We start from the raw sequence: 21,769 nt of genomic DNA on the forward strand, positions 1-21,769 counted from the left end.
TTTGAAGAAACCTTCAAATAACATCACCTTCATAATATTTAATTTATTAGTGCATCTCCTTACCATCTGATTGCTTCCAAACACCTTACAAGAAAAAAGATAAAACACCAGCAACTGCTTGTGAAAATATGCAAGGGAAATGGAGTGGTTTTTGGACATGTCATCTGCCTCTTGGTGAAGAAAGGAACAACACTCTGCTCTGCCTGCTTGGGCAGGACACAGCTTCAGTGACATGTCACAGATGAAGAGCCACCAGATGCCACTGACTTCACCAAAGGGCATGTCACAGTGCACAGAATATTACCATCCTAACCAGAAATACTGGTTCTGGAAGTACTATTAGTACATTTATCTGTGTTACAGCAAGCTGCCGTTTGCTTCTGTGAATGTTGACAGCAGTACAAACACACTCCAGGCATTTCTTTAAAACTTTGTTTTATGAAATAATACCAATCACTATCAATCATACTTCCAAATATGGAGAATGGATTTCCCCCAGTTTAAATATAAATATTTTTGTATTCCTTACTTTTCTTCAGTGTACCAATAAAACAAGAGTCAACGAAGCCCTTTCTCACAGGTAGGACAGATCCTTTTCCTCCATGCATGTAAGGAATGGGGATATTCCCAGGCACCATGCTCTGGAGCTAGCGATAGATTGTCTGAATATGACTCACTGTATCTTTGCTGCTGGCACTACTTCCATAATTTAAGCATTCGATTCACAGAGAGTAGTGTCAATAATAAACAGGTTAGTTTAAGGGCATTTTACTTATTTTATTCCAGTAATAGTTTTTAATAAGCCCTACTTCAAAGTCAGACCTTTCAGCATACCACAGATAACATCACAGGGCTGGAAGGAAACCTTATGTAATGGAGGTATTGAACACCTCTGATGCAAGACAGATCAGATCGTAGCTGTATTCCCATGACACTCAGGCAGACCAAAAATGCTGAAGTAGGAGTTTTAAGATACTTTATATAAGACGTAAAGAAGGTAAATAATCTTTTAATGACAAACTCGCTAGTCAGCATACACAAGCTCTTAAAATCTATTAACTACTGCCAATCTACTGTGTTCCTTGATACTTACTGAAAAAACAATATATTCACTTATCTTTCAAGACATTGAAACACTTTAGTTATTAAATATGAATGACCAGGATCAGCTACAAACTCTTCGTCTTACAGTCACATTGACTGACTTTATAGGTTGGCACAAAAAATTAGCTCTCCCTAAAACCAAAGTGGGATAATAATTGCCCTGGCCAGAAATGAGGGTGGGAAGGAGATCCATGTTTTTTACTGGTGACCATCCTTTGTGCTTTTCCGTAATTTAAGTTCTAACAGCTGTTTGTCTTTAAAGTAGTGGGAGTATACAACCTATAGCATTCCTAGTAGTATATTCAGATAAAGGCTCGTAACAGATTTTCCAAAAAGTGAAGTTGAAGCTAGAGGTCAACAAAAGTTCAACCTATCAGCTAGAAAAAATCACTGATATTCAACAAACGTTTACAAACACTCGTAGGTATCAAATAGTACAAAAGCCATATTTTACACGTTATGAAGTATTTAATCTTAGTTCTCTGACATCTTCATCCTTGGTCTACAATTAGACCAGAAGGCACACAAAATAATACAAAATTTTGTAGGGGGCAACTTGTAACAAAATGAGGTCGACACAGAACATGTAGCATAACAAAGGATGTAAACATAAGAAAGAGCATTTCTGACACACAACAGCACAACTCATACACCTAGTGGAAACTTTGGCTTGACCAAGGACTCTTTTCCTATGTGTCCTAACTCTTCTTGCACTACATACAACTAGCTAGCAGTTTTCCTAATGTCCTCAGAGCATACATGTGGTGTGTTCTTCAACTCGAGGAGAATCAGTGGCATGCCATTAGTTAGAGGTGGCCACTGAATGAGCTCTGTGTGCAACCGTCTAGGGGCTAACTCCTTGCAAAGGAGCCCAGGAATGTTTTATATGACATTCAGGTCTGTTCTCAAGACATGGGCACGGAGTTTGTTAATTCTTACTTACTCTAAGATTAGCCTTCAGCTACTCTAGGAAGTCTAAACAGAAATCAGAGACAGTGCAAATTATATGTAAAATAGACTTGTGGAAAATACGAACCAGGTCCCAAATGCGTAACAGCTGTGTCTTCCCTTAGCAAATCAGTGCAGCAAGTCATAATGCATGCGGTATTTAGATGAAATGTCAGTGACCTGAATCTCCCTCTCATGCCTTTTTTTTAAGTTTTGTTTGGTTGCTTGTTTGTTTGTTTTTTACACACAGGGTAACTTACTGAATGTAGCACAAAAACCTCATGGTTTCCTCTTGGGCTTGGAATAGTTTTACTTTCTGTAATCAACAATCCACAAGTTAGCTGAAAAATTAGTGTGCTTTTCACAGAGGAGGATAGTCATGTTACAGCCAGTAATGCAAAGCAAATAAAAAAAAAAAGGAATCCACAAAACACAAGATGAGACATGAAATAAGGACAGATGAGCCATTAGGCAAGACTGTAAACAATTAACAGGAACACTTTCAACTCCATTAGGTTTCAGATAACTTTAAAGAAGGTAAACCACATGCTGCAAGGTGACAAAGACCAGCATCATCCCCTTCCGTGTCTATACATCAACAGCGGTTGTACAAAGATCAAGTCTAAACAGTAACTGGCTAGTAATTTTTTAGTGACTTAACTATTCATACTACATTTTTGGTCTTCTTCATACCAGGCTTTGAAGAAAATATTCATGTGAGTAAGAATTTTTTGCACATGAAAGACTTGCAGAATCAATCCTACACAACTACTCTTCAGCTAATTTCAAAGGACAAACCTGTGATATGAAAAAAACAAAACACAGAAAATGGAAAATCTGAGTGACACTTATTGACAACTTCACTGCAAGGTATTTAATATACTCTTCTATGTCCCACTAATAGTGAAAGATAATTGAGTCAGTTTCAAAAATCTTTAGGCAGAAACAGGCTCTCCATTTCCCCAAGATATTCCATTTATTTCTGTCCTCACTCATTCCATATTTATAGCAGCTCCTCTGCACTTGAAAAAAATCCATATTTATTTAGGATTTAGTCCAAATGAGTTTCATCAGTATAAAACAAGAGTGCAAAAAGAATCAGGCTTGTTAATTCAACACAACTATAAATACAGGAGCTCATGAATCAAACCTTGGAGAGAAAAAATTAAAGTTATGGTTTCATTTGATTGATAGTGATTTCAAAGACCTATTTTTTCAGTTGCACTGCACAGCACATCACGCCACATGAATAGCGAACAAGGCCTTATCTCTGTTAATTCCACATTTAATATCCCAGTTTAGCTCGGTATCGACCTGTGCCTGTACTGTATGGACCTATGCACTCACACTGAGGTGAAGCTCTGCACGTTGCACTCGTCGCTCATGCCGCTATTTGCTGAAGACTTTCAGACTGCTGATAGCTTGGCCAGTACTGCTACTGTTCTAGTAAAGCTGTGCGAGGCCTAGAAACTGTCATTAAAAGGCCAAATTCCTAGCCCCAAAACAATATCCCCAAAAAGATTCAGAAAGAAAATCGCAAAGTGAAAATATTTCTGGAAAAAAATCCTTGTGTCCTGATCCTACTCTTGAGAAAGCCTATTCTGTTTCAGACTGTTCTGTTAAAAAGTTTCAAGATTTTTTTTTTTTTTTGGTTTTCCTTCTGGTTCTGCTATTGGTAACTTTTTTCAAATGGAGTTTTCACAAAATACTGGTTACACAAAAGATTAATTAAAAGAATTAAATACCTAGTCTAAAAAAAACTGATGTCATTTGGCAATCAAAGAATGTAACAGGGACTTCACCAAACTCACCAAAGGAATTGCTCTAAGATGTACGATACACACAATTCCTCTTTCCAATTCACAGCACTGCTTCTTATCTCATATCACTTGCCCAGCTTGTAAACGCTTTTTGTCTTAATCACATTTTAAAAGTTTATTAGTGAGAACACAGAAAAAGGGAGCCAAATTCTGCATTCCTCAGTCAAAACCTCTACTGAATTCACAAGGAGTTTTGCTGGAGTTAAGAATAAGCAGGAAGTGTCCCACCTAGAAGACATTAACTGGTGACTGAAACGAAGAGCACAGCTGCCTTTGCTAAGATTAAAAACAAACAAACAAAAATTCCACATTCAGAAATGCATCCCCACTACGCTGCATTGTGCAGCAGTACAGTAGTTTTATTCCATGTCATACAAACATCTTGTTGTTTCCCACTTATTGTCACAGATACTGTGAAATACCTGCTGTTTAGTGTGCTCTACCACACTGGTGTCCCACTTTGTTGTAAATGAAGTCAAGGGCTTTCACAGATATCAAAAAGAGCAGGACTTATCTCTAGGACTTATTCCAAAGTAAGTGGCACTCCTGCCTTAATTCAGGAAACTGAATCAGACCTCGAAGGGATCTTACAGGATCAGTAATTGGCAAGACACGCTCACGTCCCCTCAAAACAAACCTGAACATTTATCTCTCATTCCTAATCTTTTCCATGAAAGGAATTAAAAAGCAATCTGTCCCCACCAACAGCTTAGGTGCTACGTTGCACCCAAGTGCCTGAACCGGATGTGCAGAGTCCCTGGCTACACTGCCCTCTTTTCATCTATTTCTTTAAAAGCTGGAAAGAGAGCAAATCATTACAGCCTTGGGCTTCGCAATCATATTATGAGCAGCTTCATTGCAACAGAGGAAAGAAGGTTCTGCCTCTTGTTTCAGGATGTGCTACCAATTTGCTGCATAATGAAACAAAAGGAGAGAAATCTGAGAAGGGCATTATCCAAACACTTTAAATGGATAAGAAACTCACCACGGAACCTAACTATGCTCTGTGATGGCACCAAAGTGTTTGAAAGTAGATCAGACTCATTCCCAATATACTTGGCTTTATATGAAACTCTGCTTGTTTGCTTATATTTCAAAAGTCTAAAAGTTATGCAACAGTTTTTGCTCTCCTTTATGCTATGCATCCTTTATGCTTATGCAACCATGTTACTGTCTTTAGATGTCACGGGCATAATTTTGGCCCATAGTTATATTTATATATGAAGGAACACTAGAAATGAAAACATTTTCATTACATAAAAACGAGTTCATATAATATTATCACTTTCTACTACTATGATCACAGAAATTACACAAAATGGCAATTTAAGTAATAAAGAAAGCATAGACCTGTAACATTCAATCAAACCAGGAGAGGAGGGAACAGGGAAATAAAAACGAACCAAATGAATATTTAGAAATCTTATGAAGAGAAAAAAACAGTCACCTTAATTTTCAACACCTGAAAAAAAAAAAAATCCTAGCCTGAGCAGCCAAACAGTGATTTTCTTAAAAGTTCAGAGTTGGCCTGACTGCTTTCAGGTGAATCCACGACGGCATTTCCCTGCACTTCCAGAAAGGGGAGCGGGGCAGCGGCGCTGCTGCTCCGCGCTGCTGCTCCGCGCTGCTGCTCTGCGCTCCCGGCGCGGGAGGAACGGGGCTCCACTGCGGGCTGCGTCGCGGCGCTCGGCCCCGCGCGGCCCGGAGGCCGCAGGCCGCTCGCAGGACGGCTGATGGGTGTCAGCGTGTACCAGGGGATCACAGCGCGTAACACGGCCTCCCGGAACCCTTCCTGGCACAGCTCGATGCCCATCTGCTTCCCCTCTGCTCCTTCTCCTGGAGAGGAGCATATGGCCCAGAATAAGGAGCTCGGAAACACACAAAATATGTACTCAGATAGTTTTCTAAAATATTCTGAATATCCTCCTTTGTTTTGCCTGTCAGCGTCTACTCCACTTCTGAACCTTATGTTCCATAAATAAAATTCTGGCAAAAGTCAGTCTTTGCATAGTCAGTTTTGCCGTCCACAGTGAAAAACAGAAATAAAAAAAGGTGTGTATTTTGTAACATCTCAATACTAAGAAATTGTTACAGTAAAAAAGTTCTTAACAGGATCTCTTTTTTTGCCCAGAGCTTCCTTATCAATTCCACCGTTACATATTGATACTCACCTTAGTTCTTACAGGATTGTCATCCAATAAAAAAATTAATGACAGAAGAAAACAAAGCCACATAAAGTTAAGCTTAACACAAACATCAGAATACCCAACACTTTTACTGGGGAAAAACTTCAATTTTCTTCATACTAAATATAATACTTTAACACTTTTATATAGAACACTAATTCATGATTGCAAAAGAGCATTGCAAGAGAGAACATATTGCAATCCTTGACCCGGGTAAGAACCATGACAGGAAGCAGCTGTTGACAACATCTGACAGCCAATGCAGCAAAAAGACAGTGATATCAAACCTACGCCATGCCTGTAAGAGAATAAGAATCAATACCGATACTCCAAACATGCATGGACTTAGTAGAACCTTTCTCATCACCAAATGCCTGTCTAACACGGAAGTAAGTAGTATTTTATAGCTGTATTTTTGTCAAAAAGTTAAATATAAAGTCCATTAACAATCACACAGATATATATGTTTCCGATTGTACGCAACAAATCTGAAACGTAGCACTTGCCTAAAATCTACTGAAATCAACAGGTTTCCTTCTGCTGATTCCAGTGAGTTTTAAATATTTTGTTGGGTATATTCACTTTATGATATGCAGATCCTTAGATTTTTCTGTTTTCTAATTATTTTAGTAAAAGTGATTGAATCATACGTGCCAAGCACATGCTCCTTGTACACCACTTCCTAATGTCTTTACAGTAAACCCACTGCTCACCCTACCTTTGCTGCCACAGATGAGTTGGGCTTCTCCAGCAAGTCCCAGAGCTTCTTCCTTTTCTCTGGGCAGCAGGTATTGTCAAACTCTTCCCCTTCTCTCTCCCGCATGGTCTCTGCCTCTCTCCTCAGCTCCTCATTCATCTGCTCTTTCTTTTGATGGTATCTTGCCTGGCAGCAAGATTCTAGATATATCTCATCGATCCCCCAGTAATCAAGCTCTTGGCCAAAAGAAAGAGCGCACATTTCTTCCATCATGTGTAATTTTCCTGTCCTGTAGAAATTCAAAATGGAAGTGAAAGCCCCTGGATGTCGATCAAAAAAATATTCATTTTCATTTAGATTATAGTCATCACATACTTCCAGCAGAGATTCATGAGTATTGCAGTCTCTGAGCTTTCCTAATCGTGTCCTTGGAAGTCTGTCCAAAGTCCTCCAGAGCACTTCGTGGTTAAGTCCACCTACATTTATTTTAACTCTCCGTGAGCAGGCTTTGCTCCTAATGATCTCTACTGGTTCTGGAGGCAGAGAAAGAGTGGACCTTGAAGACTTTTTGTTCATCCCTGGAGGAGCCTTCTCGGCCATTCTGGAAAGGATGCACTTGTAAAGCCAGAGTCTTTACGAGAATGAGCCTGGAAACTACAAATACTTGCGAAGAGCCCTCTTCAGATAGACAGACCCATTCCTGAAGCTGGAAAAGACAAAAAAAAATTAGAATCTTGCAGCATACAACATATTCTCCAAACTATTTTTTTTAAGATTCTCTCTCCCTACTTGCACTTTTTCATATGGAGATGAAAACCTAATGATGGTAATTTGCTCATTCTTTTGTAGAACTGTAGGAACCACTGTAAAAACTGGTATAGCTAGGAGTGTTATGCTTAGGGAAAGAAAAAAACATCACTGGCACTTCTGAATTCATAAAAATCAAATATGACAGTTTATACGGAAGCTTTGCTTGTGTTTTCATTTGTTGTCTTTTATCAGTTTCTGATACAGCCATGTCAGCTAAATCTTATTACGTACCAATTCATTTGTGAGGTAGACTAATGGTAAGACTGTAGGGATATCCACAAGGTGAAAGTAGAACCTGGGCTACCTTCCATTTATTGAAAATTTCAAATTTGAGAGACTTGTTCCAAACCTGAATGAAACAATTAGAGCAGATGAAAATCTCCTGTGAAACCAAGCTACTTGCCTTTGCCTCCCATTCCAAACCTAATTTTATTATATTATTTCACAGACAAACACTGCTGAGCAAACAATTTAACTTGCCTTCACGACAAGTCAAATTTTCTAGCACCAGCCACTGCTGATTTCTTTACAAATAGGTCAAAAGATTTCTAATTCTTCTGCATCCAACTGAGCAGTCATATGCGTTACGTAAGCAAGGGTTGTGCAGTCCATTCCCTGGCTCCTCCGAAAGGCTCTTTACAAACCCGTTTGTTTACCTGTCAAGTTGCTGCGAGAACCTGATTGCGTGACAGCAACCAGCCATCTCGGGTAATAATCCGCAAGATCATCCTCACTCACTGTGCCTCATGCTTCAGAGGACTCTTAAAGTGCAGCCGTTCATCAACAAATTCGGAATATCTGTATCAACAGGAAGGAGACCCCTCCACCACCTCTACAGTGGTCACTTACATGACACAGTGTTTAAATGAAATCCTAGCAACAGGAAAAGGACCTAAAGGGAGGAATATTAATAAAGATTCTCTTATGATATAGTAAAGTTCTCCCTAGTAATTTCCACCATTCAAGCACAGACCTATTTCTCATGCCATTCTCAATAAATAAACACTCAACTCTCTACACTTTCTTTTGATGTGAAATACCTTCAAATAGTTTTTTTAATAGCATTTCTGTGGACAAGAGCAAGAATATGATCCCATCCACAGAGTAAGCATGAAGGCTGTGATGAGATGGGATTGTTACCCATAAATACATCAGGAATGGAGAACTATTTGTATTAGACCATGATGGCACAAGAATAAATGGCTATAAATCCACTGTGAAAGAAAAGTGGAAATAATCAGATGGGAATTAGAAGGTCGCTAAGACCAGACCCTTACCAGAGCAGTGAGGATCCAGGACAGTGATCTACTAAAAGTATTCAGAAAAAAAAAAACAAAGAATTACTTCAAGGGGGAGTTTGATATGCTTACAACAATATACCATATTCCTGGTATAAAATGAAAAATACTAGACCTCATTATACCTGAACCTCAAAGGTTTCTTCCACCACAGATGACATAACAATAAAATTGATTCCCCTACGATACAGGTACTGACAGAATTCCAAGACATCAGGGGAAAGAAAAGATTTCTATAAAACTACCCATCAGACCAATATTTAATTTATATAGACATGTACAGATTTTTTATCGAGTGTGGAACTCACTGTCTTGTTAACGTCCATACTGGCAGCAAGCCCAAACACCACCTTGTTAGCAGTTTCACTGCCAAGCTCAGCCTATTTCAAAAACACAGGGACCACAAAGATTTTGCCTCTCCTCACTCTTTCTTCTGTCCTGCGCTGTGAATCTCACTCCTCATCTCCCAGTGCAACTCAGAGCAGCTCTGTGCCTATTTACATAAGAGTTTAAGCCTGTAACATTTACCTTCATTCATGAAAAAGATAATCTGACAACTTCACTTGCAAAAATAAATCTCCTATCACAATGAAGCTGGCTGGCAGGAATTAACCCCACAATCCTCGCACGCGATCTCATTCAGAATAAAAATGTAGCATCTGCTCTTGCACGTCTCAGTGGAAGAAGGGACTGGGTGCTTGGTGCTACAGTGCAAGGTGTGTTTGCTTAAGACTCTCCTAAATTTCTGGGATGCTTTTATCAATCTTCTGAAACAGATAATCACATAAATGCTAATCACTTACAAGTGGCTGTTTGTCCTCAGAAGAAATATTTACAGCCTTTTTACAAAAAAATAACATTTCAGATTTTAATACGCAACTGTAATTATCTTTTACAGTCTTGCATAATAAAAATATGACTTTAAGAAATTGGTAGTGACGCTCTACCGTTGTCCATGAAATCAATTGTGTCTTCACAGAAAATCTACGGAAGTTCACGAGTTTATTCAGAGTTCCAGGGATTCCTTCTCCTTTCCTGCTAATATGTTCCCTCGTAATAGCAATATTGAGTAAAACACAACAGAAATCAAGAAGCTGATCTGATTAATCTTAGGTTAACCATACCCTCGTTTGCTTTTCTGATTACAAAAACTAAATATACACAAGACTACACACTGTTTTCCATTTTATGTGTGTAATTACCACACAGAATCATTAAACAATGCAAAATTATAGTGTCACCAATGCTGGTCTACAGCTGATAAAACATTTTTTGACTTGACAGTTTAATTATTGGTTGCATCTTCCTCTTTCAGGAAATGTGGCTTTTCTAAAAAAAAAAAAAACTTCAAAAATCCCGTTTAACTGTGGTTACGCTGAAGTCAGCAGTGAAACACCATTAAGTTTCGTGTAGGGAGGACTGTGCCCTAGACACTACACCCAGAATCCTCCTTGGCTACTGTCTGTATCACAGTGTATGGCACTTTGAAAAGATCAAACCCGAAAAAAACTTCTTCCCAAATGAAAAACTCTGAAAAGTGAGGTCTGTGTTTGCCTTGTTTACAGTACTTTTTCACTGAAATACACAGAAGTAATGAACTAAACACTGTTTAAAAAAACTCTTTTTAGTCTGCTTTAGTTCTGTAGCTTTTTTTTTTCCATGTCTAACTGTGCCTCCAACACAAAGGTAATCAATAGCCTCTACTTTAACTACACAACATTTTTTACTTTATAATCTGCATTTTAATTTCACACAAAACCTCCACAGATCTTTCACTATAACAAAATTATGCAACCAAGGTTACCTTTTCAATTCCTTAAATGACTGTTCTGGCCTTCAGCTACTGCAACCAAATTCTTTAGATACTGCAATTTTTGTGCTGAAAAGGCTTGAATTACTTTTTTCCTTTTCATTTATTGCCTGAGCCTTTTGGCTGTGTGTGATTCTACCATGCTACTTCTGCACTTGGGAAAGTGAGAAATGCAGCTATTCCTCATCAGGAGGACAATGCCAGCCTACTGCTCAGCAGCACTGTTTAGCAATCAGTTGAGGAAGGCATAAATTTCAACTATAAATATAGATACAGAGTAACTCTTGACGGCAGTTTTGTTCCCTTGTAATGATACAATGCTTTTGCAGGAAAATACCTATAATATTGAATAAAGCCTTCCTTCCCCAATCAAAGTCAATTCTTTGCATTAAATAAATGTTAAAGCTGTAAAGGCTACTGGTCCAAAAGTCAGGAAAAGCCAGAATGAAGGTCAGGTTTCTCCCTTCCACCACATGCATGGAATGGTATGAATGGATGGATAATTTTTTATCATTTCTTCTCATCTTTCTCATTTTGTATCTGGCCTCTGATATTATTTAGCATGTCCTACTGCAAACCTCATATGACTTTCAAAGATATGAATTTTCCTTGCGGCGCTCTCACTCTCCTATCTGAGTGCTTCCAGGGTATCTGAGAATTTATCTTCTCAATATCAGCATGAGAATATTATTATTACCATTATTTTATAATGGAGAAATGAAGGTCACGAATGCTAGAAGACACCTCTATTTTTGACTAGTCAGATTGAGATACTGCTTCTTTTTTATTATTATTTTTAATCAGTTCTTAGTGTTTTTGTCACACTTGATGGGAACGTCCCAGCAAGCTGATCACAGACAGCCCGTGAGCGCGTGCAGGCGGTGCCCTTCACTTGCCTCTGCTGTTAGAGCGGCCCAACGAGGACTCTCCCAAATCATTTGCAGGCACGGCTGGAGGGCGAGGGTGCTTTGAGGTCTGCCCCAGGGAGCAGTTTGCATGCAGCCATCTGCCAGGAGGTTTCAGAGCATGGGTGGAGGTCACGGTGCCAGCTGGCCCAAGCAGCGCCAAGGCCGCCTCGCATGTGTGGAGCATCGCTCCACACCCACGCACATCCAGACGCAGGAATTCAACATCTGCCAAAAACCCCAGCCCTCTGCAGCTCTCAGCCTCATGCCCGGAATAAGGAGAATAATAATTTGTTAATGCTTCCAAGAAGTTTGGTAAAATTGAGTTGTTGAGTAATGGGCAGGTTCAGCTGGAATCCACTTCCCCAGGGCACTCGCGTTAGCCATAAATTCCTCTCTCAGTCTGTACCATGCGAGGCCCTGGTGTCTCACTCCCTTGCATTTGCTCAAAGCCAATAATCTGGGATAGAACAAATTAGTGAAGACAAGACACAGCAACTAAGTTACGACAAAATAACACAGTTCTAATGACCATGCGCAAGCAAATGCTAAGAGTGTTATAAGCAGGCATATCAGATTGTATCAGCTAGAAGATTCTGTTTTTTTCCACTTCCATTTTGCTGTAATATTACTGCTACCACATCACAACTATCAAATTTCTCTCCTTGTTTTCTAAGTACAAAGAGCTGCAATTTCTTAATGAAACAGTTGTGGAATCTTTATTAATAGTGTTTCTCTTAATTTTAATCTTTAAAAAAAAAAAAAGAATGCTGAGCTAAAACTCCAAAGAAAAACATCCCACATAAGTTATTTCTTATTTCCATTTCCCAGCCTTACAAAAGTCCCATCTCATACAGCTAAAAATTCTGGCAAAGCTGTAAATAGCCAAAGCCTGGAAAGCGTCAGGAAACACGCGAAGAGACACTATTCTTGAGCATCGTTTGTATTTCCCAGACACATATCCCATGCAGGAACACACACAGGCAGGCACAGGAGAGAAAAAGCAGTTAAGTCCTGATTGTCTAAATTACCTTTGATGGCAGTGTCTGCACTTAGGCTTAAGCTCTCACAGCCGAGCAGCTCAAACCACTTGAAGCCGAGTGACCAGAAGGAGCAAAGCAGAGTCCAAGCCCATCTCCTCTGTGACGGGGTTCCCCTGTGCAAACAGGCTGGCCCATCCCGGACCACAACCCAGGCAAGACATGGAAAAGCAGGAAGGAAACTGAGCAGCTCCTTCCACAAGCTACGACGAAATTGTAGCTGTGGCCTCGAGAACTCTTGTTTATCTCTACTGATGGGCTGACCTAGGGGGTGAAAGACTTCACTTTGAGAATAATCCTGCAAAGCCAGCTCTGGGATATCATTATGGCTGCTAGTCTGAAATTATGATTATTTCTCTTTCAAAACTGATCTCACAGATAATTTATTCCTTATATCGCTGCCCAAAGTCCCAGAAATCTGCAGGAAACACTTGATTCTCCTATGAACACACCTTTCAAATCAGCTGTATCAGTCTGTTTGGTAGATGCATGTTCTCATCCTCTTGAACACAGAAGTGTGTCTCAGGTGGAGGTACTGAACTTCACCAAGGAGCAGCACGTTCGGAAGCTTTGGACATTTCTTAACAACCATGCGTAGGAGAAGCCATACAGAAATAGTTAAGGAGACAGAAGACAATGGAAAGAGGGAGAGTATGATTGATAAAGTGTTACAAAAGTGATAAACTTTGCAATTACTGCAGCTTGGAAGGTTTGACCTGAGTTTTCTACATACTCCAACAGCACTTGCAATTACTCACTGAAATGTTTCTCCAGCAAAGCTTTGTAGACAGGCCCTAGGCTTCACTACAGGTGATGTGGATAACTTTAACCGAAAAGGCTGAATCCTCTTGACAGCATTCAGTGTAATTTCACTGCACTATTTTTATGGAATTTGAGCCTCATGTGACCTTTTTGAGTAGTACCTCTGAAGTAGAGAGTTAGAGCACCCTCTTACATACTTAACTGAGGTCTCGAGAGCATGATTAATGACTTGGCAGTCTGTCATCCAGAGCTGCCAGTCTTTGGCATCTTGTACGGGTAACAGAGACAGTAAGTTATGATGAGCAAATAAGGCAATCTGAAAAGGTCTCTAAACCCCTTGGGCTGCTCTTTGATTCCCCTGAACTTTTGGACATATCAATGATGAACGCTTGCTGTCACCACTGAAAAACATCGCATCTACCCTCACTCTGTCATTGCTTCACTCAGCCCTGTGGCCACAAGCACAGGCACTCACAGGTGTCATCTTTTCATGACCTTTTCATTAGACATTTGGCTCGTTCTGCCCCAGTATTGAAATCCTAGAGGAGGTCGGGTGCAGGAAGGACAGTGCCTTTGTGCTCTCAGGCATCTGATATGCTCTAACTTAACTTCACAACCTGTCCCAGTGCCGAACCAAGATCACTGCAAGTTTCTGTTCCAGACTAACTAGTCCTCTGACTTTCCTTGCATTTTCACTGCAGCCAGGTTGAAGCATCTCTCGTTTAGGGTGTAATTGTCTGTGGTGTCTACACTTTACTATTTGTGTTTACTATTGGTTGCAAAGGGCTGAGTTATTACTTCTGCCAAAGATACTGTCTTCCACTGCACACTTAGTCTTCCGTAGAAAATTCCGTAGAAATTTCAGAGTGGATGAACTACCACAGAGAGGTTCAAGACCGAATTTGAGATCGTTTTCTTCAACTTCATATAGATATTACAGAAATGCAGCTCTGAACTGACACTTATGCATCCGCTACTTGATTTCTTTTTTCGTAATTCTATTGAAGTGCACCAAAATGTTGGGAATTTTTAACACACTGCTTGTTCTCAAGAGGCACCGCTATAACTATTTGTTCTAAAACAACAGGGCTATTCTAAAGATGAAATCTTCCATAATCCTCCAATCCTCTGCCACTCCGTCGCAATGACAGTGCTGCCAGCTAATTGAAAGCACAAATGAATTTCACTGATGATTTTTTGTTCTCCTGAACAAAAGCTTGCCCTGTAGAATACCCAACTATTTTTTCTAGGCCTCTAGGCACAGAAATTTTATATTTATTATAAACACAGGGATTGATGTCCAAAGCAACGAGGCACATAGACAAGGATTTTATGACTTTTTTGAATGAAACCGCATCTAAAACTATGGCTGTGCCACTTTGTCCAGATCCTTTCTCGGAAACTTGCTATAATGTTGGAATTTACTAATGGATGAGTGACATGCAATCACACCATCCCAGGGTTACAGTTAAGGAAAGCATGATTCTTCTCAAATGACTTCTTGGGAACTTTAAACATTTGGCTTCAATTTCTGTCTCTGCCAAAGACTTCAATTGGAAGAATCCCTCCACAGACAGTTCCTGAATTTCTGCAAGGAACATAGCAGTCCCAGACCTATGGCAAGGATTTCAGTGTAAGATGGGTTGATTTATTCAAGAGAAGCTGCGATCTCTCCTGGTCTCCATCCAGTGTTTCTGCAATGAGATTACAGCCATAGTTCCTCTCTCTGGTGCTTCACTGAAGCATTGAAGCTACAGGAATGAACCAAGGCCTTAATTTCTGTGTGACTCAGTTCTGACAGATGCCTTTGTACACAGCTAGAAATGTCCACAAGGTCACAGGATCCGCAAATCTTCACACATAAAAAAAAAAGCTTTTATCATTAAAAATTAAGACAAATGTCAGCATAGGCTTGATTCTGAGGAACCAAATTCTTCAACATCTTGATGTCTTAAAATGTCTCATGTCTCAGAAATCCCCAACTCTAGCCCTAAAAGTTTTCCTTTGGGGCCTATAACAACCTGCCATTTTGCTCTGCCCATCTGAGGGAGGAGGTCATCCAAAAAGTAGAAAACTTCTATCGCAAAGCTTATCTATCTACAGTGGTATGACTCCACATACTGCACAAAGGTACAGTTGGTTTGGGGATCGGACTGAGAAATACTATTCAGTTTAGTACTGTAGTGAAGAGGCTTTGCTTCTTTTCCATGACGATGCTTACTCCTACCACAAGTGGAGAGGGCATGAGCTTTAGAAAGCAGAATGTCAAGCTTAGACGTGATAGACTGAAGTATTCATATTTTGACCCTCAAATTGATCTGGGAATAAAAAAGTATTAAAAGAAAAAAAAGTCAGCAGTCTTTCTCACAAACAATGGTAAACTACCATCGCTTTTAGGCTTTCTGAAATTAAGATAGGATTAATTTTTTTTATAAAGCTGCCACTATAATTTCATTTATTTACCTATATCAAGCTAAAATGTACTTTTTAAAAACCACAAAATCCTCTTTAAAAATGTACTTCACCATAGTTCAGGATTTCTAATACTAAACATGCAAGACTGTGTACAAAGAAGGAGCGGGAAGGGTTCTTCAGCAGGGTTCTTCATGATCAGAAAGAAGTATCTCAGGGACACTTTGAACTCCTACCCAGGCCGAATGTGCAGACAGGATCAGAAGGGGACAACTCTGCCCACCTACCTGGAAACCTCTTCTTTAAAGAAGCATTTAAGAACAGTCCTTCAAAAGAACCGGGCAAGGTCCACTCTTCAAAATTTATTTGGAAATGGGGTAATACCCTTTCTGGGTAATTGCACAGCCATTGAACACTCACCCAGGGAATATGAGAACTATTTTGGGACATTAGAAATTTCACAATGCAAGCAGTCATTCCCAGGATGTAAGCCCCACACTCCCTGTTCCTATTGAGAAAGAAGGGAAGGAGAAGCAGGGCTTGAAAGGGAGCAAACCTGAAGCTGTCTATAAGTGGAAAGGTGTGAGCAATCCTTTTGCTGGAGGAAATCTTAGATTCTGAGAGGCGAAAAATTTGTCTGAACTATGTTAATCTAAGAAAGGCCTGATTCCCACTGGCCTAGAAAGGCCTAGATTTCCCACTGGAGGAATACCCTAAATGTAAGACTACTGAGCAAAAGCTATATTGCTACCACCGAGCGAGCTATGAAAGTGTCTTCACTTTCAGAGCTGACAAACATCCCCATCCCTTCTTCAAGTCGAATAGAGGATTCTCAACACTGCTAGACCTGCTTTTACCAAAGCACCTAAATGGGAATTGCAGTGACTAACTGTAGCTAGTCTTATCCTGAAAATAAGCACATTGCCTGCCCAGTTAAGAAGTTTACACTATGTATGTCAGCAATAATTAGAATGGAAAAAAAAGAATGAGATGGAAATATTCTAGATAGCAAGACCTTCTAGATGGCATGACTGTCAAGGTAGATCAACTTTGTGTGTTATTAATCTCAGCAACCACTGGATGAGCACATACAATAGTGTCACTCACTGTGTAGTGATTTCAAGGCTAATTAGTCCAGGGCACTGTTTCGAGTCTGCTTCAGCAGAGTAAGTGGGATTTTTCCAGCTGCCACAGAATGGCAACACCTTCTGTGACAACTGCCCCATAATCTCTCTGCTACACTCTTATCTACACAAAAATTATGGCTACATATTATGGTAGCATTACTCAGTCATGTAAGAATACACCTATGGTGAGGACCTTTCAACCTTGAAGATAAACCCAAAACCTCACACTTTAATGGAGCAAAAGCCACAACTGGAGCCTCTATGGTAGCAACCCTATTTTGAACCTCATTTTGAGCAGCTGAGTCTGGTTATTAATTTATCTTACATATTTAAAATATAGCCAATTTTCTAACAGCAGACTATTGATGAGGTACTGTGAGACTCTATTTTCTGATCTGCCGTGAGATGTCTTATTAATGCTCTGAGGCAAATTTATTCTGTATTTGGACTGCACTGCAATAATTGATTTCTATTTCTTAACTTGTTAGGCAATCAGGGGGAGAAGCTCATCTCCAGTGTCATCAAAGAAGATTATGTTTGAGAGCTTTGTTCAGTTAATTATCAGCACAGCTTTGCATTCATCTCCTCGTTACATGGTTTTACCTAAAGAACTGGTGTTTATTTCCTAACAAGCTAATACCCGTGTACGGTGGCAGCAGGAAGAATACTCTGCAACAGCAGGAGGTCCTGGCCAGCGAGACTAGCGGTGACCAGCATAGAAGATCCTCCTCTATCACGTGCCAGGGCTGGGAATATAGAGCTGCTCAGCCCCTCCACCTGCACTTGGACTCTGTGTGCCCTTGTGCAATTCCACTGCACACTGTGGTCCCACTGCCATGGTTTTATGAGAGGCAGATTGGTAGCCTGTCACTGCTTCTTGTAATGACTCTGGCTGCTGCTTATCACGTCCTTCTCCTCAATACTCTGAGCTGCATTATGCCAGCATGACATATATTATTTATTAGCTAATAGACTGTGGTTCTGATTCTCTTGCTGCTGCCAGCCGTGATGCTACTGACTGCCCTTTACAGCCAGCAGAATGGGGCCATATAGAAGTCAGACATCCAAGTCACAGCTGATCTGCCATTATGGCTAAATATAGGCTTCCTACATTAGACGCAAATAAACTACACCGATTTTAGTAGCCTAAGTCATTTTCATTACTGCTTTCAAGATGCCGCTTGATGTGGTCACCCTAATCCATGGAACCAGTGCATCCAAAACAATATTCATTAATTCATGATTATGCAGTGAAAAATCATCATATTTTTAGTGCTGGTCACAAAAGGCAGCAATACAGCTCCTCAGTTCACTCCTGCCCTGGAAGAAAGCGAGGTACCGCACAGCAAGCAAGAGGACTTAACTTTGGGAGGAGGCTGCTGCGTGACTCGCGCCGAAGTTTTACCGAGTGCTGCCGTTCACCATCGGCAAGGTGAGGCAGTAGAAGAGCCTTTGCTGTCCGTCCACCTTCAATGCGGAATGTCCTCTGCTTAAGCTTAATAAATGTTAAGTGTCTTGACTGATGAATGTTATATTTAAGGCTTTTATGGTTTATAGTGGTTAGGGAAATAACATTGGGACGATGTTTTCACCTGCAACTACCCAAGACAAGAAAACTGCAAGTTTCGTTCAACAAAATGAAAATGAATTGTTCAGTTTCTTTCTTTGTTTTTTTTTTTCTGTATGTAAGTGTATGGTTTAATATAAATGCTTTTTATTTGGATTTGATTTGAACAAAACTAAACAATCTATGTTTATAATATTTATGCAATATTATTTCATAAATGTTTAACATACAGAAAAAAAGTCAAGATAATGAAATTGCTTCCAAATCCTTTCTCTATACCTAGAGAATCATAGATGAAGAAACCTAGAAATACATAAAAATGTACATTACAAGAGGAAAAAAAATAGCTTCCAATGTCCCAAGCAATATATTTTCACAGCTTCCCATGGAACACTGTTGTATATGTTCAAAGATCTCAGACTCTGCAATTTACAGTTATAGTTAGAAAGCAGATGCCATTTCTATGTGCTGAAATGCTGAAAAGATTATGTCCCAAAGATTTACTGTAAAATCCAAGAAATTAAGTTCCCAGTACTACTACTCTAACAAAAGCAATGAGAGAAAGCTACGTGCTACTTATGAGAAATCAAAAGTATTTTCTCTCCTGGTGCTCGCATCCTGCTGAGAATAGAAACAGTGCGACCCAACAAAAGGTGAAAAGAGAAATAGTCCATTTCTATTGTACATCTAAGCTTACTATATTCAGACACCTACTAGGTAAAAACAAATAAACAAACATCTTATTTCTAAAATTAAAAAGAATCCCCCATAACTACTATATTGCAGAAAAAAACCAAGAGTCCCCTCAGAGGAGATCACATGCCGTTACTTCACTCTGCAGTTGCTCTCCTGTTGCTGGGTCAAAATGCATTATGCAATAGTATAATGAGTTCATTAAAATGACCCCTGAAAACATCCAAATCTTACATTTCTGGAATGCCCATATGTCTAAACTGACCCAGTGGAATTAAAGTGCCTAGCAACTTTAAGCAGCTCCCTTTCCAGCTCCCTGACTTCCCTCTGGATGCTGCGTGCCCAGAGCTCCAGAGCACCAAGCACCTTCAGAGCGGTCCACCTGATACCTCCTGCCTCACTCATGACGATTACTTCCCTCTAAACCACCAGACAGCCCCATTCCCACTGTGTGTTTATACAAGAACAAAGTACGGAGCAAAACAGGGACGGAAATGTCCTCCAGCAGATGGCTTTAAAAATAGTAGCGCCTCGAAAACATACGTTACCTGCACATGCACTGACATGCAGCTCAAGGAATCGAATAAAGATTGAGATTTTCTTATAAAAATCACAACGGTGAGCTGGCAAAAACCCAAACGCTGGCAAGGGAGCTGTTGCAAAGCTCGACTCCTTGCCTTGCCCTGCGTGGCAAGCCAGAATTTGCCAATTAACTCGCACTTAGCAAAAAGGCTGAACATTAATAAATAAACACATAGTTAAGGCAACAGGACACTTCCACATGCTGAAGCCAATGGAAATGCTCGAAATGAAGGGTGCCGCTCCAAACATCACTTACTCCTCTCGGTGAGCAGAGGACGTTTTTGTTTTTGCTGTCTGCGTGTGTTTGCCTAAGGCCAACCTGCTGAGCCCCGGTGACAACGTCCCGCTGCAAGAGAAGGAGGCTAGAGCAGCGTTAACGCCATTCTGAAAGCTGCGTGCGGAGGCATCGTCACAAAAGCAGAAGCCAGTACAGCTGCAGGTCCCGGGAAGGCTCAGGTAGGAGACCCTTTATCAGCAATTCCGAGTGGAAAAGACAGCAGCCAACAGAACAAGCAATAAACTTCTTCTGCACGGCACCGAGCGCTCCGGCAAAGACTTCTGGAGCTTTGGTAGTAAATCTCAGGTGATCATACGGCAAACAAATCTCACAAGGAGCACGTACTGACCCTTATCTTGCTATCCTGAAAGTTTCTAGTTAAAAAAAAAAAAAGGGGGGAAAGGGTTCACATCCCCAGCTTGGCACATCTAGTTTTCTCGGCTCCTGCCCAGCCTCTCGGGCTCAGTGCAGGTTCTGCATGAAGTTGGGAAAAACTCAGCAAAGTTGAAAAACTCTTGCTGTTTTTAAAGCAAGCCCTCAGCAGATGGGCTTTTTCCATTCCCTGACCCGCCCAGCCTTGCTGCTCTTGCTCCTCTTCCTCCTCTAAACCAGCCCCCGCAGCTCTTCAGAGCTACGGCATGGGATAAGCGACTGAAATCTTTCTCTCAGGTGTCCCTTCAGTCACAAGGTCCCAGTGACTTAGTATTTGCTGAGGAATGTTGCCTCCGGATGCTACCGCCACCTCCTTTTTTATTTTACACAAACACTTACAAAGTGATAATTTTGGTAGTGATGCTACAGCTGGTTTCATATTTGGTGAATTAAAATGTCCAAGGAACTGCAAATATACTACTTATTTATATCTTAATCATTATGTAACTTGAGTTGAATGAAGTCCAAGACCTACTATAAATACGGACAGCACATACATAGGATATAAACATTAAATCTACCTTCGCCCAGGCACTGAAACACCAGCAGGAGAACCGTAGCGCCAGGCTTGCAGAGCCATGCAGCCAACATGCCCATGTGTAAAGACAGCGAGGTATTTAAATCCGTGGGAATGGCAGCACGCTCTGTGTCAACAGAGAGGCTATATGGAGAGACTATATGCCTGCATATTTTAGGCTAGCACAAGGCTACAGCTTTTCAGCTTCTGCTACGAGGGGATTTTTCTGTCAGTAGGTAGCCGGGGTCTGTACTCGGATACCTCCGGGAACGCGGGGGTTTTCTGCCATGAGGTTCCCCCTCGCGCTGTCGGAAGCTCACGCAGCCCTCGCGCTATATGCTCTATAGGCTCCAGCTCTCCCCCGGCGGGAGGGGCAGCACCGCAAGCGGCGGCTCCCCCCGCTCGCCATCCCCGGCGGAGCGCGGGCGGCGGGGAAGCGCGCGCGGGAGCCGCGGAGGGCCCGCGGGCGGCAGCGCAGGGCGGCGCGGCGCTTACCTTGCTCGCGGGGCGCGGGCGGCGGGGGATTCCCCGCGTGGCCGTCGTGTCGCGCCGCCGCCGCCGCCGCCGCCGCCACGGGCGCGCTGTGGTGGCGCTGCTCGGCGGCCGGGGCTGCGCGCGGCGCCGCCGCCCGCGCATCACCGCCCCCCCGCGCGCAGCGCCCGCCCGCGCGGCCGCCGCGAAACGCGCAGCCGGGCGGGCAAGGGAGGAGGAGGAGGAGGGAGGCACGGAGGGAGGAGGCGGCGGGGGGAGAAGAGCGCGGCCCGCGCTGCCCTCGCCCCGCC

General features: G+C 41.4%; 1 protein-coding gene across 2 annotated transcripts in view; it reads right to left on the reverse strand.

Moving 5' to 3' along the window:
- The window catches only part of KCNB2 (potassium voltage-gated channel subfamily B member 2), a 173,382-nt gene extending 151,847 nt beyond the window's left edge, over window positions 1-21,535 (reverse strand). Inside the window, exons 1-2 of one of the 2 annotated variants that reach the window (XM_088520320.1) lie at window positions 21,483-21,535; window positions 6,777-7,461 (exon numbers count right to left, since the gene is read on the reverse strand). In XM_088520320.1, coding sequence (XP_088376446.1) covers window positions 6,777-7,355 — 579 coding nt within the window. In that variant the 5' untranslated portion in view covers window positions 7,356-7,461; window positions 21,483-21,535. Of the gene's footprint in view, window positions 1-6,776; window positions 7,462-8,221; window positions 8,283-21,482 lie in introns of those variants that run through there. The other variant, XM_088520318.1, reaches the window with a different exon arrangement.
- Window positions 21,536-21,769: the final 234 nt, after the last annotated feature.

This window comes from Tinamus guttatus, unplaced genomic scaffold, assembly GCF_059628265.1.
Source record: "Tinamus guttatus ecotype Peru unplaced genomic scaffold, ASM5962826v1 Tinamus_guttatus_pri_ptg000086l, whole genome shotgun sequence".
NCBI classification, from domain to species: Eukaryota; Metazoa; Chordata; class Aves; order Tinamiformes; family Tinamidae; genus Tinamus; species Tinamus guttatus.